This window comes from Myotis brandtii, unplaced genomic scaffold, assembly GCF_000412655.1.
Source record: "Myotis brandtii unplaced genomic scaffold, ASM41265v1 scaffold352, whole genome shotgun sequence".
NCBI lineage: Eukaryota > Metazoa > Chordata > Mammalia > Chiroptera > Vespertilionidae > Myotis > Myotis brandtii.
In genome coordinates this window covers 1,675,696-1,694,849 of record NW_005363542.1, presented here as the reverse complement: position 1 = coordinate 1,694,849, position 19,154 = coordinate 1,675,696, and the positions used below count along the sequence as shown (strand labels likewise).

The following is a 19,154-nucleotide window of genomic DNA, read 5'->3' as shown; positions in this document are numbered from 1 at the left end:
CCGGCCCCAGGGTGGCTCTGTGCTTGCACAGAGCTGTGGAGATCTCTATCTGGCCCGGCACCCCACACCATATGCGGGAATAGCTCACCAGTCACACTGGTAGGACCTATATATCTATTGAAAGGCACCTCCCAGCCATTCGGTGCATTACTTGGATGCAACAGAGATGACCCCATACAATTTTAGAGTGGAGGCAGCAATGCCTGTAGTGTTTTCCAGTCACTGGACAGGGAACAGATTCGGAGATTTGGGACAAATGCCGAATAACTGAATTCCATAAATGCTGGCACCTCACAAATCACAGCCCCTCTCCACATACCTGCTGCACAGCCACCCTCTGAAGAAGGGGGGGATTTTCTTAAAATCATAACCTGTTCCATTTCTAAAAAGCTCAGGAATCTTACTGCCTGTGTTCAAATCCTTGTTTTGCCTTTTAGCGTGTTCCATTGTTGTCTCACCTCTAATTAGAAATCCGAACAGTACTTACCAGGACACATGTCAGGCACCTGCAGTGCTAACTGGCACACAACGAATGCCAGTACAATGAATAAAACACCCTTCCCTGCTATCATGTCTTTAAGCCACAGTAAGCCTTAGCCCTGTCGTGCTCACTTGTTTATTCTCATACACCTGAAAGCTGAGAGCCGAGGGATGATGGCTTTTGTTTTATGGATCAAAGAAACGGAGCTGCAAAGAGACTTAATCCTTGCCCAACAAGTCAACAGAGAAAGTTAGTGAGAGAGAAGGTCATGCAGAAAGTCCTTATTTCCAAAAGGCTTTTCAGAAAAGTCTTCAGAGGCACTGAAACACAAGTTTAATCTACTGAAAAAAATACCCAAGAGTTGGCACATGAATACATATTAACCAGGCCACACGGAACACGGCGGCTGCAGAAGTGGCAGAGTATCAAGGAGTTGGCAATGTGGAGGGGAAAGCACATGTATAATGAAAGGCCAATGAATTTACTAGAATTTCAGTCACCTGCAGTTTTAAATATTTACTTCTTTTCAAGGAAATGCGTCACATGTCTTCAATATTACATGTATGTATTAGATAAATGAGTTATATGGTTCAGTATTTGAAATATTTAAGGAGAGGATACAAGATGTTTGAAATCTTAAAAGCCCCACAACCCTTAGAATTGCAGCATCAACTAAAAGGCAAAGTGTGATGTGGAATCCTTTTCTTTGAATGAAAAATTATTTGGAATTTGACACATATACCCTAAGCCTCAAATCCAATACTTCTCACTGCATTTATGGAGGAGGAGAAGGAGGAGGAGGAGGGGGAGGAGGAGGAGGAGCCGTTAAGCTGTGCAAGAAAACTTTCTGAGTTTTCAAACTGCTTTGGAGTAGATGTACAACCATCTTTTGATGCCTGTGTTCTTAATCATCTCATTTTGGTATTCTCCTGAAATCTTTCAACTCCTGATTTTTCCTTTCTCTCTAGATATGGCTGCAGAGGGAAATTCTATGAATATGCCTTGTGTTCTTCCTAATTGTATGACTTGGCTCACTTTGCTCCTTTAGCCTCCAAAGCCTACCTACCCCCCTCTCCTATTACTGAAATCCTGTCCATTTTCAGACCCTTTCCTCTGAATTTTTCTCAATCCTCAATGTGGAATTAATTTGTCTCTTTGGATCTCCAAAGCCCTCTTCCTGGACTCTCTGTTGGTACAAAATGGTCTGCCTTATGTTATAATCACCCATAAAGAGTTCTGCCTGGTCTGAGACTTCCTAGCTGTGTGACCTTAGGCAAGGTACTCAACCTCTCTGTGCCTCAACTACCCCATATGGGCTGTTAGAAGAACTTAAAGAATTATGTGCAAAGTACCTGAATATTAGAATAGTACCTGACTATTTTAGTACCTAAATATTACCATATATATACTAAACAAAGCTAAGTTCTTTAATTATCCAATTGAAAAAATCCTGATTAAGATGTCTGTTATTAAAGCATTCTAATAATTTAAAAGTTCAGAATCTAATAGTTTGGATAATATATCCTTTGAGAAGGACTCTTGATATGAAACATTCTATAGATTTTTTTTGTTTTTACTAAACTATACTTTCTAACACTTTCTTTTTCATATCTAAACCAAATAAATTTTTTTCAGTACTAGTACATACTGTTCACTTCTTTTCAAAGACAGTCTTATTTGTAGTTCATAAGCACCAATCAGAGCTAATTCTCAAATCTCTGAGAGAAAATGAAAATTCCAAGCAGGAGCTGGGGGGCACTTGGCCTCATTAGTGAGCAGGGTGTCCTACGAGACATCCACACATACAGCTTTTAATCAAACAGTTGTCCTCACAGATCCTTGCAATGGGAATTTTATTAATCCCAATCATTTTGGCAGGAAAATGAAGCCAGGATAAATTAGCTAACCTATTGTCAACACCAGGATCAGAACCCAGAAGTTGGCCGAGTGCTATGATCCAACACCTCTCTTTCTTTCCATCTAAGTGTCTAGTAAGAAAGCCAGGGAAAGGCTATATGGAAACACTTCATCAGCCCGAGATCTCTAAATAGAGTGCTTTTTAACAAAGCTTTCCAGGTGGCATCGCAGAGAACGAGGTATTCCAAAGAGGTTTTTAATTTGGGCGCTTTTTACATATCCTTTATGCCTTCTTTCTCTTTGTTCAGTGTTTTGTTCTAAGACCCAGACTTCTTTGTAGTCCATCTCAAAGGAATGAATTTTCATTTTCACTACAGAAATATATACTTCAAATACTTAAAATGCCCTTGAGCTAAAATAACGACTTAACCAAAATATAAAAATAAAAAACCTCTTTGAGGCTCAGAGACAAATCTTCTGATAGGGGGTGGGTGGCAAGTACCTTGGGCTCTCCCGGAATGACTTCTCCACCTTGCCTTGGGCATGTTTCTGCCTTAGCGAAGAATGCATTAACTCCGGGTCTTGGGAGGCTCACAAAGCCAGCCAAAAAAGCTTTCTTCAGCAGTCCTCCGAGGCGGAGTTTGCAGGGAAGGGCTTGAAATAATAAACAGTGCCTTCCCTCCCATCTCCTCTAAAAAATAATTAGCTTTTTATTTTACCATTTTTAAAGAGAAATGTGTTTCAAAGGTACACAAAGGCCAGAGGCGATGAGGGCACTTGGCAACCCTGTTTTCCAAATACAGTGGGGCCTTGACTTATGAGTGTCCTGACTAACGAGTTTTTTGAGATGTCAGCTGTCTCTCGGCCGATTTTTTGCATTGAGTTGATAGAGTAATTTGAGTTAACGAGCTCGGTCTCGGAACGAATTAAACTTGTAAGTCAAGGCCACACTGTAACTCCTGTACAAGACGCTCGGCAGCCTCTGGCTTTGTACTAGGACAGCTTCCATTCTCTAGGCATCAAACTTGGTGAGACAAATCGAAGGTAGAGCTCAGAAGGAAAAAACAAGGGTGAATGGAGTATCGGTAATGGAAGCTTAGCAGTAATCACGGTGCATGAACACACAGCTAAGCAGGTGGTGTTGACACATATAACACCAGAGGTAAATGAGAGATGTTGTTTTAAAGAGGCAGCCCAAATGAACATACGCTAATATAAAAACCGAATGTGCAAAGCCATTTGGGTTTGCCCTTTTTGTAACCCATATCAATAGTCTGGAAAGGTCAATCAAGTTTTGACAAGTGTCAATCAGAACATGCAGTTTGAGTCTTATCTGTTAGATCAGGTTCTACCCTTCCTCCCACCACTGGCCTTGCACATCCTTCCCGAAGGCAGCTGCCCAGTGGGGAGGTGATGGGCCTCCGGGCAGGAACTGGGTTTAGATTTTGGAGCATTTATTTACTGTCTGTGTGACCCTGAGCTAATTATTCTGAGTCCCTGGTCCCACTTGTTAAAACTGGATTAGGAGAAGATGGCGGCATAGGTAAACACCGGAGACTGCTGCCGCAAACAACCACTTCAAAAATACAACTAAAAGACGGAACGGACATCACCCAGAACCACAGGAAGGCTGGCTGAGGAGAGACTCTTCAACTAGAAGGAAAAATAACAGCACACCGAGGCTCAGAGGAGGCGCAGTGTGGAAAAAACTCAGGTGCGGAGGTGCGCGCGCAAAGCGGGCTGGTGGCTGAGAGCGCGGTTGTCGTTTTCGGTCAGGGGGGAGTCTCAGACTCTGAGCTCCAGATACGGGCGAATCGCTGGGGACTCGGACCCAAACGGGAGAAGCGGGAGTGTCTGGCATCAGTTGGAAGGCAGCTTTCCCTCCGAGGTTTGCAGCGGTTCCGGGGGTTCTGAGAAGCAGAGCCTCTGGGAACAGGACTGAGGGCACCATAACGGCTCCCTCCGCCCGCCCTGTTGAGCCCGCCCCGCCCAAGCCCTGCGCAGAGCCATTTGCCGGATAGCCTCAGGCAAAGGCTAGATTAGCACCTCCCCAGAGGACAGAAGTTTTCCGCGGCAGACACAGCTGATTCACACAGCCAGTCGGCCTGGTGGTCAAATCCCTCTAGTATTAACTACAACAATCAAGGCTCAACTAGAACAAGACTGCGCACAAAGACCACTAGGGGGTGCACCAAGAAAGCATAAAAAATGCGGAGACAAAAAAACATGACAGAAATGGAGGATATAGAGCTAAAAATCGCAATTTTGAGGGCTTGCAAAAATGTGCTAGAAGCTGTCAATAAACTTGAGGAGAGAGTCACGAAAACTAATGAGACCCTCGATGCTATGATAAAGAACCAACTAGAAATTAAGCATACACGGACTGAAATAAAGAATATTATACAGACACCCAATAGCAGACCAGAGGAGCGCAAGAATCAAGCCAAAGATTTGAAATGCGAAGAAGCAAAAAACACCCAACCGGAAAAGCAAAATGAAAAAAGAATCCGAAAATACGAAGATAGTGTAAGGAGCCTCTGGGACAGCTTCAAGCGTACAAACATCAGAATAATTGGGGTGCCAGAAGATGAGAGACAGCAAGATATTGAAAACCTATTTGAAGAAATAATGGCAGAAAACTTCCCCCACCTGGTGAAAGAAATGGACTTACAGGTCCAAGAAGCGCAGAGAACCCCAAACAAAAGGAATCCAAAGAGGACCACACCAAGACACATCATAATTAAAATGCCAAGAGCAAAAGACAAAGAGAGAATCTTAAAAGCAGCAAGAGAAAGAGACTCAATTACCTACAAGGGAATACCCATACGACTGTCAGCTGATTTCTCAACAGAAACTTTGCAGGCCAGAAGGGAATGGCAAGAAATATTCAAAGTGATGAATACCAAGAACCTACAACCAAGATTACTTTATCCAGCAAAGCTATCATTCAGAATTGAAGGTCAGATAAAGAGCTTCACAGATAAGGAAAAGCTAAAGGAGTTCATCACCACTAAACCAGTATTATACGAAATGCTGAAAGGTATCCTTTAAGAAGAGGAAGAAGAAAAAGGTAAAGATACAAATTGTGAACAACAAACATGCATCTATCAACAAGTGAATCTAAGAATCAAGTGAATAAATAATCTGATGTACAGAATGAACTGGTGATTATAATGAATCAGGGACATAGAAAGGGAATGGACTGACTATTCTTGGCGGGGAAAGGGGAATGGGAGATGCGGGAAGAAACTGGACAAAAATCGTGCACCTATGGATGAGGACAGTGGGTGGGGAGTGAGGGCGGAGGGTGGGGTGGGAACTGGGAGGAGGGGAGTTATGGGGGGGAAAAAAAGAGGAACAAATGTAACCTGAACAATAAAGATTTAATTAAAAAAAAAACTGGATTAGGAATACCTGCCTCATAGGGCTGCTGGGAGAAAGGAATGGGGATACTGTCTTGACTCCCTGTAAGGTTTGGATAAATCTTCATTCTCTCAGCTTTCTCCTCTTAGTTTAATGGAACTTGAGAATGGATTAGCTCTTGACTATGGCTTAGCCATGTGTGTCACTGATATATAGCAAGTGTGATAATCAATTACACATAATTAGCAATCAATTTCATGTGGATTTATCATGACGTCTATGTTCATCTCTATTAGAGTTTGCTGTGTTTTTTTTTAAAAAATGCCGAAATTAATGCTGCAAAGCCCAAAGGAAAGAAACATTAATATAGGTCAAATAACTACAAAAGTCCACCATAACCTTTTGAGATTTTGGTATTAGGGGACAGGCTTAGCACTCTACACCACTGTTTTATGATGAGCCCTTTAAGATTGAGGAAAGCAAATTTTGTTTTGCCTCTTTCCTCTAACCTTTTGTGTCACCATTTTTCTGTATTTACGTCCCCACTAACCAATCACAGCACTGTTCACATTTACTATTGATTGGGTTTGCTTAGGGGAAGTTACTTTCCTTTTTCTTTCTGTACAAAAGTCATATACACCCACTGTAAGGAAAAGCCACACACACATCTGTGATCACTGCCAGTGTCATCCCTGATCTGAGAGGCAGAGGAGCAGCTGCTATCATTCCACTCCCCTGATGACAGAGATGACACTGACTCTAACATTCATTAAGCTTCCAGGTGCCTGGCACGGCTCTGACTGCTTTATCATCTATAGTAACTCAGCTTTCTTTTTCCTCTTAGCACTCACACCTGTCACACTATACATTTATTTGTTCACTGTCTGTTTCTCCTCTCTAGAATATGAATGCCTTGAGAGGAAGTATATGGTCTGTTTTTATTCACAGCCATATCCCCAGAACATCTCAAAGTGCCTGGCATAGTAGCAGGCATTGCAAAAAAAACGTTTGTTGAATAAATAGTCTTTGTAACAACGTGGGTGAGCCTCATCCAAACTGTTGAGGGGCTGAAGAGAACAAAAGGGCTGAGAAGGAGAAAATGTGCTCTCGCTGCCTCACTCTGAGGGAGGGGGAGACCTGGGCATCTCCTGCTTTGGACTTGCACTTATGCTCGAACTTACACCATCGGCTCTCCTGGTTCTTTCTTAGGCCTTTGGACTCGAAGTGGAACTAGAATCTGGCCCTCCAGCTGTTGACTGCATCTCTCTCTCTCTCTCTCTCTCTCTCTCTCTCTCTCTCTCCATATATGTATGTAAATATAAGTACTTATATAATATATAAATATATTTCCATCCCCTTGGTTATGGAGAACACAGAGTGATACAGCTCCCCAGGTTGGCTAAGTGATCTGAAAGTCAGATACGAGTTTGCTGACTGCCAGTCCAGTCATTTTTGTTTCTTACAGCACAGTGCTCTCCCTGTTTTCTTAACCCTACTTTGATTCTCTTTCAAAAGTTAAACCCAAGACTAGTGAATCAGACCCAGAAAGAGAGTCTGAGGATCTTGGTTCACTTTTTAGCCCAATGAGTTCCATCTGTGAGATCATTTAAAGCAACACTTCTAAGCAGTCAGGTTGCCAGCGAAGCACATATTCAATTTTTCACCTATGCTTTTGTTAAAGCAACTAATGCGTGGGCTCTGGACCTGGACTGGAGCTCCCACTCTTCTACTTACTGTGCAACCTGGGGCAAGCCTCTCTGAGCCTTAGTTTCCTTTTCTGTACAATGGGAATAATGACAGTAACTACCTCACAGAGATACTGTGAGGACTGCATGAGATAAGGCAAACACCAACGTGCTTAGCACAATAAGTAGCACATACCTACTAAGCATGCATAAATGTTAGCTACACTGACAGGCATGGCTCGTCACTTACAAATACCTCCCCTTCTCTCTCAAATTAACAGAATCCCCAATTTGTAACTGATGAGGAATGATCTGGACAGCTAGCTAAAAGCCTGGTGGAACCATGTTCTAAGTTCCGGCCAATGAGATGTAGGTGAAAGTGTTACATGAGACTTTCAGTAAGTCTCCTTAAGAGATGGGGCCCCACCCTTCTTCCCTTTCTCCATTGCAGGCATGCACATGTACCGGCTGGAGCTCTAAGAACGAACCTGAGTTATGAGGACAGAGGTTACGATTAGGTTTCTCTGAGCAGTGGATTCGGAGGAGCCTGATCTCGGACGGCTTTATGTAACCTCCTGACCAGCCCGGGGGTGCCAGTCTCTGAACTTCTTTTATGTGAGAGACACTATAAACCTCTATTTTGTTTATGCTGTTATTTTGAGTTCCTGTCACTCAAAGCCAAACGAATTCTAACTGCTGTGGCTGACCCTTATGGTCTATGAATTGAAACGGAGGCTTGAAACCATTCGGAGGCCCTGTTTCTGCAAATAAAGGCAAGACTGAGGCAAAATACTGGAAACCTTCCCTCCTCTTCCAGATGGCGCTCTGCAGCCGCCACCCCATCTTCCCTGCTCAGAAGGCCACACCTTTATGCCTGATGTGCACAACCTGTGCTCAGAGGATCTGAAAAATCTGGTCCACACCAAGGTACTAGTATAATGATCCTAAAGGATCTCTTCCTGTTCTTCCTGGCCGTTTACAATTTATTTAAGACAGAGCTTTCTGGCATAATGTTCGGCATAATAAGCAGACCTCTGGGAGAAATATTTTGGGGTAAAGAAGTCCACACAAGAGGCTGCTGCCCACCACTAGGGTCGACTCTACTGTAGTACCAAGCTCTCCCCTGGTAGAAGGAAGGTCATATACTCAGAATGTTCACGGACGAAGAGAAGGGAAGGAGTGAATATCTGTTTGAAAAGGCAATTAAACAGCATCCTCAATTCCCTGAGGCTACTTATTTTATACCTGTCATTCAGAAATCATTATTACATCACTAGAGGCCTGATGCACGAAATTCGTGCAAGGGTAGGCCCTCGCGGCCCCCGCTGCGTCGGCCCTCGCAGCCTGGGCTTCGTCCGGGAGGTTGTCCTGACAGTTGTTCCCTGTTCGGCTGTTCGGTCGATTTGCATATTATGCTTTTATTATTATAGACTAGAGGCCGAGTGCACGAAATTCATGCACGGGTAGGATTCTAGGCCTGGCTGGCAATCAGGGCCACTTGGAGCCTTCCAGCTGCCAGCTGGGGCCTCCCTTCCCCGGCTGCTGGCTGGGGCCTTCCTTCATTCCGTGCCGCCTCCTGGTGGTCAGCGCAGCCGAGAGCGATTGGTCTCCCGGTTGAACTTTCCTGGGGATAATGTGTATATTAGGCTTTTATATATATAGACTAGAGGCCCGGTGCACAAAATTTGTATGGGGGGGTATCCCTCAGCCCGGCCTGCACCCTCTCCGTTCTGGGACCCCTTTGGGGGATGTCTAATTGCCAGTTTAGGCCAGATCCCACAGGGTGAATAAGGAACCTAAACTACGTTTTCCCAACTCCTGGCCCACTGATCAAATACTCCTCACCTTTTCTCACTTTCTGAATGTAAACTGAGTACATATAATGGATAGATTTCATTTGAACAAGACAGAATTTGTATATCCGAACATAAAGTGTCAGAGAAACCAAGCATCAGCTTTTTGAGTAAAAGACGTATGTGTGTGTGTGTGTTTGTGTGTAATATGAAGGTCTTTTGCCTGCAAAACATGAACTCTGACCCCAGCTGAGCATGCACTCTGGATAAAGTAAAAAAATTTTTTTTAAGAACTCAAAGTGCTCTACAGTGTACCTAATTAAAAAGTCATTGCTGCCCTGGCCAGTGTGGCTAATGGTTAAGAGTGTCAGCCCTTGGACCAAAGGATCTTGGTCATGGGTTCGATTCCCGATCAAGGGCATCTACTTGGGTTACAGGTTTCGATCCACAGCCCAGTCTGGGCGTGTGCAGGAGGCAACCAGTCGATGTGTCTCTCTGGCATCAATGTTTCTCTCTCCCCCCTCCTTCCCTTCCCTCAATTCCACACTCTCTAAAAATCAATGGGAAAAAATATCCTCGGGTGAGGATTAAAAAAAGAAAACAACAATAACAACTCATTGCTTGTCTCTTCTACCCTTTAATTCCTCAGCTGATTCTGAGAGGTCAGTGACTCTGACAGGGTCATTTGAACTCTGGCGACCATTTCTAAGACCTGGCTCCCTCAGGCTTTCAGACTAATCCTGATGAGAGTTCTGAGGAGGTGTCATCTGACTTGATTCAACCACGCAGTTTGCTAAATGTCTGAGTCCACTTGATAGGCTGAATCCAGGAAAAATTTCACTATACACATCTCTCACTGAGATAAAGTTTTCATAACAGTTTACTGACTTCTCATATTCAACGATCAAGTTTATCTTTGCCACCACTGTTTTGACTAGTACTACTAATTTCAGACCATAATCAACAGGCTCTTGTCTCTGACTGCCATGACAACCACCAGATTTTTTTTTTAAACAATGCCCAAACAAAGGGAGTCCCGAAGAAGTGCCACGAAGCCCTCATCGTAAAATGGTTCAATGGAAGATGAGATACGGTTTCTTTTCTGGAGGTCTCAGGGGCACAATGCTCATTTAACTGTTAAATTCTAGATCCAGAGTTTCTGGAAATGGTTGATGCCTGGGGTTGTCAGAAATTAATAAACCACAGGCTAATAAATGGTCTTTACAATCAACTCTACTTCATTAGGTATTTTTTAATATGGATATGACCTTATAACAAGAGTCTTTTGTATGTAAAGTTGAAAGTTTCTGAAGGAGGAACTAACTGTTGGACATAAAACTGGACATAAAACTGTCCATTAAATTCATAACCACAGGTATAGAAAACATGCTACAAAAAATATAAATGTATCACACAAAAAATTGGAAAGTGAGTTTTATAAGAATAGCACTAATTTCATAAAAGTTTAAAACTATGGGTTCTTTTAATTAGCAAGTATCAATGGAGTATTACAAACAATTTAATTCCCCAAACTGCATATTATACACATGGATTTTTGGGAACAAAAGAAATTGTAAATCAAGAAACATTTTAATACTAAGTTTCAGGTTTAATTTGCCTGTTAAGAAAAATTCAAATAATCTTGTGCAGTGCAAATACAAATATCTATAGTTAGAACAGATGATTATTTTTCATTTCTCATTAAGTTATTATGTGTTATAAAATAAAAACTCATCAAATTCCTCCAAAGGGAATTTGCATTTAATAGTATGATCATTAAATGTAAAACAAATTTACATAGACATATGACTAATTCCAACTTGTAACCTCATTGATTTTGGTTTTCTTAAAATAATTTTGAGTTATGTAATTTATATACAGTGACCTGAATAAAATGTAAATTCAGAAAAGCAAATTATTGACAAAAATAGAAACTTCCTGCCCTGGCTGGAGTGGCTCAGTTCGTTGGAGCAGAGTTCCATATACCAAAAGGTGGCAGGTTCAATTCCCAGTCAGGGCACATACCCAGGTTTCCAGTTCGATCCCCAGTAAGGGCACATGCTGGAAGCAACCAATCGATGTTTCTCTCACATCAATGTTCCTCTCTCTCTCTCTCTCCCTCTTCCTTTCTCTGAGATCAATTAAAAAAAAAAAAGATACCTCCCCCAAAACTAATTTTAATATAGTAAGTCCTAAACAATTTCACTGAAATGGAAAAAAAAAATTTTTTAAGTACCAGAATAAAGCAACTCTAAATTTCTCAAATACCAGAATGGCTAATTTAAGAATGGTAACAATTTAAAACCAAATATCTGGAATTGAAAAAAATGTACAGATCACATATGATCCAACCAATTAAAAACATGTCATATTAGAACACCTATAATCTAGTTTCTTAAAGTGTGATAACTGCATATACATACTTACCTGAATGCAGTCTCCCCAAATTGGGAGGCAATGGCAAAAGAATACAGCAGTGTGCATCTATCCACTTGGTTCATTATTTCAACCGGACAAGCATCCGTCAACACCCTAGCTTGGAATGAGTTCTAATAAAAGCAGTATTTCTGCAAACCATAATTCTAAACCAAAGAGTCTTGCAAAAGAAGAAAGATTATGTGCTTACCGTATACAGCTCATTAAGAACCTTCATTAAATCCTCATGAAGTTGAAATGCAATCTCTTTGCTCTGTAATTAAGAAGAAATTAAGAATATTTTAAAATGTAATAGAAACTTGTTCCTAAGTTATTTACATCTTAAAAAGTCCACTGTCTAGAAATAGGAGAATGTAGTATGTAACACAACAGAAGGCCAGCACACCTAATAAAAGAAACATCTTTGACCAGAAGGACCTTTCCAAATACTAGATATATGCACCAAAGGTCAACACAGGCTGGACAGAAGGGAACACGTGATTGAACAGTCTGAATGGCTCTCCCGACATCCAAATCAGACTTTATTAAGAAGAGAGAGGAAAGGTAAGTAGGGTGAAGAAACATCACGCTTGCTCAGAAGTTGAGTTACAAAACTGGACAATAAAAATGCATGCCTACATCCTGTCTCCCATCTCGATATTGTCACAAAGGAGTTTTGCGGTGCGATTCCAAAAAAGCTAAGTTAGAAACCAAAAGGGAAATTCATTCTCCCTTCTCAAAATAACTATTTGACTGACTATAATTTTAAGAAAGCACTTTCAAAGCAATGAGATGGTATGACCACTTACAGTTGACTTACTTTCACCTCTGTGTTTATTATAATTATTCTCATTAAAACAAAAAAAGAAGAGTGTTACTCTTCTACTCAGTTGGTGAATAACAGCATTTAAAACAGTCTTCCCTAGGTTAATCCTGAGAGTTTGGTAATATCTGAATGTTTTTTTTCAGCCAAATCTGTAAGCAATTTTAAAGGAAATCATATATCCAAATTGTGTGTGTGGGTTTTTTTTGTTTGTTTGTTTTTTCTGTTTTGGGTTCATTATGTAAGTCAGCTACTCAAAGTGGAAAAAAAAAATGTGTAGAATGGCTTAATTTACAGTTTGAGACAGTAACAACAACATCCACTGGTTCATTTGTGTGTCTGCCACTGGACTGTCGGTATGGGGGGTAAAGGTCATACCTTTATCAGCTCTGTGAGCCTGGTGTCCTACACCGTGCTCGGGCACAAGGCCAGGAGTAGGATGAGGCAAGTGAGACACGTAGGCATGGAATTTAAGGAGGCATTCACTCTCACCCCAGTCCAGGGCAGGCTCGGGCACGTAGGAAGCTGCCAATAAACACTGGCTAAGTGAATCCGTAAACGAGCTGAACTACTGTGTTTCTGTAACAGCTGACGTAGTTCCTGTAATTGCTGAAAGCTGGCCCCTGGGGAGAGGGCAGAGAGAAAAGGCCCACAGACCCCTCTTAAGGAAACACGAGGACTGCGATGAAACAGTCCAGCTGTGAGCCCAAGGCCACGGGGTCCGGCCTCCCTCAAAAGAGGCCAAATGTGATGAAGCGAAAATTCTTGGAAGATAACACGGTGTGGGAAGATGACATCAGAGCAGTACCTGACTCTGAGAAACTCAATTTTGTTCGTGATGAGGAGCGCTGCTGTTTCTCAAGCTCCCATAGCTCCTAATCTCTCGGTTGGAGCCAGAGGTTTTGTGCTGGCTGTGCCTCTGCTATGTGAAGAGGCGGGTGAAGAATCACTCAAGAGTGAAAAGAAAGTCCCCAGTGAGCAAAGAAGCCAATTGAAACTCATTTTATTTTTCCCAAATCTTGTTTTTTCTGACCATATATATTACACTACACTCTTCTGTGACTTGAGCTTGGTGTTATTTTACTATCAGATTTCATTCAAGGATCCGGGCCACCAATTCAGAACTCTCTAACGGGATCAAAGGCCAGCCAGTAACTGCTCAGCTGACCATATTTCAGGTAGCAAGTCCAGAAAGAAAATATTTCTGGGCTCAGTCTTTAGAACCCAAACAAAAATCATCCCTTAGATCCACTTAGCCCCAAGTCAAGAATATTTAGGATCAGATTAAAGACAGGTTTGCATGACAAGAGCACTCCACGCCAGCCTAGGCCAAATAGTTGAGAACAAACAAGAAGATTCTCTGTGTATTTCAAATTTTACAAGAATGCAAGTGATCAGGTAGAAGGAATCCATCACAGACAAGCTGTGCTCTGCCCAGCATACTCTTACATTTTTCTTCCCCCTTCCCCCAGAGGTCCGGAAATATAAAATTTGTGTGGGAGGCAATATACTAGTAGCGTAATGCTTAAAAGGACTCTGGAGTCAGAATGCCTGGGTCTGAAGTCACAAAGACTCTGGGTTCCCTTGGGCCTCAGTTTCCAGATCTAGAAAATAAACACGGTCCTTGTACCTGTCTGGGGGGGGTGGATGACAGCATTAACCGGATGACACACAGCACACAGTAAATGTCCCATAATGTTATCATGATTTATTCCTCCTCACCAGACACTGTTTATAATGGCAACTCCCTTGCGTGAAAAGGACACATCTTCCTTCCCCTTCCCCTTCCCCTTCCCCTTCTTTTCTTTTCTTTTCTTTTCTTTTTTGTTTCTATGGACCCTAATTCCATCGCCTTCCCCGTAGGAAGTGCTTGGCAAATGCAGGTTGATGTGATTTTGAAGGCCCTCGCTCTGGCCTTGAGATCCCCCTCCGAGTGACTCCTGATTTGGAAGGGCGCCGAACATCGTGCTGCAGGCCGTGGGCATTTCTTACGTCCCTACTTCCTGGCCATATCACATCATACACGAAATTACCGAAGTTCCACTTCAGAGGGGTCCCACTACTAGTGATATTGGATGAACTAATCCAACATCCACCAGGAAATGAATAAACCCAGAGCTGAACAGCAAGCCTATTTCAAGTTGCTGTTTATTGTCACGTTCATGTTTCAGATCCCTCGAGCCAGCGTGATACGATAGATACGACTAGTGAAAGAGGCCCTTGAGGAGCTGAGTGCTGGGTCATGGTCCCTGACCTCACGGCACAGAGACAACAAAAGGACCATCACACGCTGCCCCCACCCCGACTGTAAGCATGTTTCCAATTTATTACAGTCAGAGTGAAAAACAACCCTTTCTTCTAAATACCACTCTGCACCCCCAAAGAAGCGATCTTAAACCGAAGCACACCTGCCGAGGCACACAGTTAGTGTGCTGGCACACTAGACTAATGGACTGAAGCCCTCTCATTAGAAAATACCTGGATAATCAGATGGTTCAAGAGTTCGAAATTCGTCAACATTCAGTAGGTTAAATATGCCTCTGGCTTCTATTTCATTGAATTTGAAAACAGTGAGAGCAGACCCTGGACCCTTGAGTAAGAACGGCTACGGAAGAAAAATGATACTGGCATGAAGGCAAGCATCAATGTTCTCTTTGTACAACATGAAAAAGTAACTTTATGAAATGATACATGTTTGAAATAAAGTATTTCTATGTTACTTGAGATTGGCCGGTTAAATTTACTTTTGCATGAAAGGAGATTCCCTTCAACGGCTTTAGGTTTGGAGTTGAAAAGGAAAGAGTCCCTTCGCCCCCCATTAATATAAGCCTTGTTCAAATGATGGTAAAACTTCTAACGCATTTTAATAGGATTTTGACCCAAAAGAAAGAAAAATGGTTAGAACTTCCATTCAGTTGACACTTATTGAATATCTCCGATGTGTAAACCCAGAGTTGAATACCAAGCCTATTTCTAATTGTCTAATATTTATTGTCACTTTGATCTATCAGATACCTCAAACAAAAGTGCAAAATTAATAGTCCAAAAGTTTTACCTTTTCCTATTATACAAATGAATTAAATACACTGAAGAATATTGAGAAAATAGAGGACAAACCCCCACCATTATAATTTGCTGTATTTCTTCAAGTTTGTTATGTAAACATAGGTATGAGTTGGAATCAATCCTATCTAATAAAGAGGGAATATGCTAATTGACCCTCACGCAGTCGCAAAGATGGCAGCACCCACAGCCAATAAGGAGGGAATATGCTAATTGACTGCCCCACCCTCAAAGGTGGCAGCGCCCATAGCCACAAGATGGCCGGCAGGGGAGGGTAGTTGTGGGCGATCAGGCCAGCAGGGGAGGGCAGTTAGGGGCAACCAGGCTGGCAGGGGAAGGGAGTTGGGGGGAACTGGGCCGGCAGGGGAGGGCAGTTAGGGGCAATTGGGCTGGCAGGGGAGCAGTTAGGCATCAATCAGGCTGGCAGGGGAGTGGTTAGGGGTGATCAGGCTGGCAGGCAGAAGCGGTTAGGGGCAATCAGGCAGGCGAGCGGTTGGGAGCCAGCAGTCCCCCATTGTGAGAGGGATGTCCGACTGCCGCCCTGAGGGGTCCCAGATTAAAGAGGACGCAGGCTGGGCTGAGGGACACCCCCCCCCCCCCCCAGTGCACGAATTTCGTGCACCAGGCCTCCAGTCTATAATAATAAAGTATCTTTTCTACTTTTTTTTTTCAGTTACCATAAAAATTTTCAAGACCATCATTATAACTGGATTCACAATAACTACCCAGTGAATGTATATTAACCACTCTTCTATTATGGTTTCCAATATTCCCACTCTTTCCCACCAGTCATTCAATTATTTACTTACTCATTCCATTTCATTAGTATGTTCTAACACTCTGAATGATGACCACCAATGCTGGTCTAAAGGCTTATCGCGCATTCTGTGTTGTTTCCTTAACATAAATTCCCAGACATGAAATTACTAGGCTAAAAATATTGACCTTTTTAAAGATGCTTAATACATATTACAAGATTTAAAAAGGAGTTATATAGTAAGTTGATATTGCTTCCAGGACAACAGTGTCACTGAAGTCATTATTGGGGGTTCATCCAAGGCTCTATTCTGTATGTCATTAGAATTTAATAAACAAATAAAGATCTAATTATGCCCTTCCTCTGATTAAAACCCATCAAACACTTGCTATATTTTTTCAGCCTGAAGTTCCCATTATTTATTTATTTATTTATTTATTTGGTTAATTCTCACCTGAGGATATATTTTCCATTGATTCTTAGAGAGTGAAAGGAAGGGAGGAGAAGGAGGGAGGGAGCGATATCAATTGGTTGACTCCTGCAAGCATCCAGGCAGGGGCTGGGGATCAAACTTGCAACAGAGGTATGTGTGCCCTTGAACGGGAATTGAACCCCTGACCCTGAAATGCATGGGTCGTGGCTCTAACCACTGAGCACACCGACTGGGGCTGGAGTTCAAATTTTTCTAGTTACCCACCATTTCCTCTGTCTAACTACTGTGCTTTACGTTGCACAAATCTCAGACCACATCCTCAGCCTGCTCGGAACCTCGCAGGTCCCTGTGCTTTCCCCAAGCCGTCCCCTCCGCCTGGACTCTCCTTCTCTTGCCTGATTTTGACGATCCTACATGTTACTCTGTGAAAACTTTCTTGTAACTTGGCCTTGAACCCCAAAGAAAAAAACATTATATCTTCCCTTCTCTATGATTTCATAATATCTTTAGTCATCTATCACCGCTCCTAGGCTATATAATTTAGTGGTTAAGAGTTTAAACGTTAAAATCGAACTGCCTGTTTTCAAATGATCTTGTTACAGTCTGTGTATCAGTTAAATGATTTTGCGAGACCTCAGTTATCTCAATGGCAAAATGGAGGTGCCAACAGCCCCACATCACAGCTTCACTGGGGTGGTCCTTATTAAACATCTAACACAAAACCTGGCACACGGTGAGTGTTAAACTGATGCTATGTAGCCTTATGATGATGCTCCCTACGTTTCTTTCGTCATCAACAGCGTTTCTTGGAGAGCCAGGAGTACATCCCCATCACCTTTCTATTCCCAGGGCCTGCTCTGGTGCCGGCACACCAGGTGTTCCACATATGTCTGCTGAGTGAATGGGACCCGGAGCTGAGGAAGGCGTGGCTTTTGCCTTCCAGGGTTCCCAGTCTCACCGAGGAGCCAGACGTGCCCAAACAGCTCATTGTACAGAGCCTTGGCCAGGATCTCTATTCCTGGAGGCCTGCGGGCTTGCTCCCTGGAACCTCCCAGTAAGGAGAGAAAGGAAGGCAGAACACAGAGCATAGTAACACAACCACATGTGAGCACACTGAGTAATCCATCAAGCCATCTATTTGGTTGAATTAAATGACCAATTCAGAGGGTGTCTGGCCTCTGGCAGAGTATTTTTTAACAGTAAATCTATTGTGAGGACCAGCCAAGGAATCCTAACCTTCTGCTGAGTCAGAGTGGGAGTAGGGAGAAAAAGGAAAACCAGATTAAATATTTAATGAGCGGGTTTCGAATGATTTTAGTGTCTCACCCTTGGTCTGTTTTGGATGTAAATTCTGGATAAAGGGGTCAGGCCATACTTCCCCAGTGAAGTGCTTTTAAGTCCAAAGCTCATGTTCGTGTGTCTTTATAATGACAGCTCCCCTTAATTCATGTAGACTCTGAAGACAGAGTCATCTGTGTCCTCCAGAACGCCTAACGGAGAAGGTTGGGCTGGGCTTCCCTGGCCTGAACCAAGCCTCTGGGTAATATCGATAGTGTCCTGCACACTTCCCTTCTATCTGTCCAGGGACAAGATTTAGTACTTATTAAAAGAGAAAATTAAATATCAGCACATGGAATTAGCCTCTTGATCTACTTCATTCCCAAGAAAAAAAAAATAATATCTTTTCAGGCAAAACCCCACGCTGGAGAAAACGTGGGAAAATTATAAAGAACCACACACACAAGGGAACCAGAACTTCATTTTTGAAATGAGACAAAACTTAATCTTAGTGGAAATATCTGGGGCCTCTCCTCGAATATTCACTAAAGGAACAGCGAGGCAGATGTGGCGGGTGGTGTCCCGGTGAAAAGGCCTGCCGTGTGTAGCCAGCGAGCAGACTATTTGAAAGGTGCAAAGTCACACACACCAAAGTCACTCAGAACCTCCCAGGGACAAACGGCACTGGAACAGACAGGTTAAGAAATCCAAGACTGAAATTTAAAATCCTACAGGGAATAAAACAGGTGACACCACTATTTTCACCTTCAGCTTACATTTCCTTAACTCTTTAAGAAACACAATTCATGCTACGGTTATGTCTCTCCTCAAAATGGTGGTAAGTTAGGAAATACCTTTTCAGTATCACTAAATGAATAATCACTTAGGCTTACGCAGCGGCTGATGTAAACCACCTACCCAATTAAACTCAGAATGTGTTATGAAACTCTGGTTCAGACTGTAATATAATTAAAAATATCAGAAATATATTTCCAGATCATTTTTCAATATGCTAAACTTCACAAAATTTTGATAACTCACCTTTATTGACAATTTCTTAACATGTTTTCTTTAGTACAGCGATTTTCAGCTGGTGTGCCACAAGGATTTTTAAAACATGTAATCCCTGACTATTTAGTCAGGGGCACTGACCTCTTTTTCCCTTAGATTGTGAAATTAAAAAAAATGACAACAGGAAACACAGCA

The 19,154-nt window shown here is 42.4% G+C and overlaps 1 protein-coding gene across 2 annotated transcripts in view; it reads right to left on the bottom strand.

Moving 5' to 3' along the window:
- Positions 1-19,154, bottom strand: part of SRGAP1 (SLIT-ROBO Rho GTPase activating protein 1) — a 256,690-nt gene that overhangs the window by 98,286 nt on the left and 139,250 nt on the right. For both annotated transcript variants that reach the window (XM_005871684.2, XM_005871685.2), the window contains exon 4: positions 11,806-11,868. In XM_005871684.2, the coding sequence (XP_005871746.1) occupies positions 11,806-11,868 (63 nt within the window). The remainder of the gene's footprint in view (positions 1-11,805; positions 11,869-19,154) is intronic.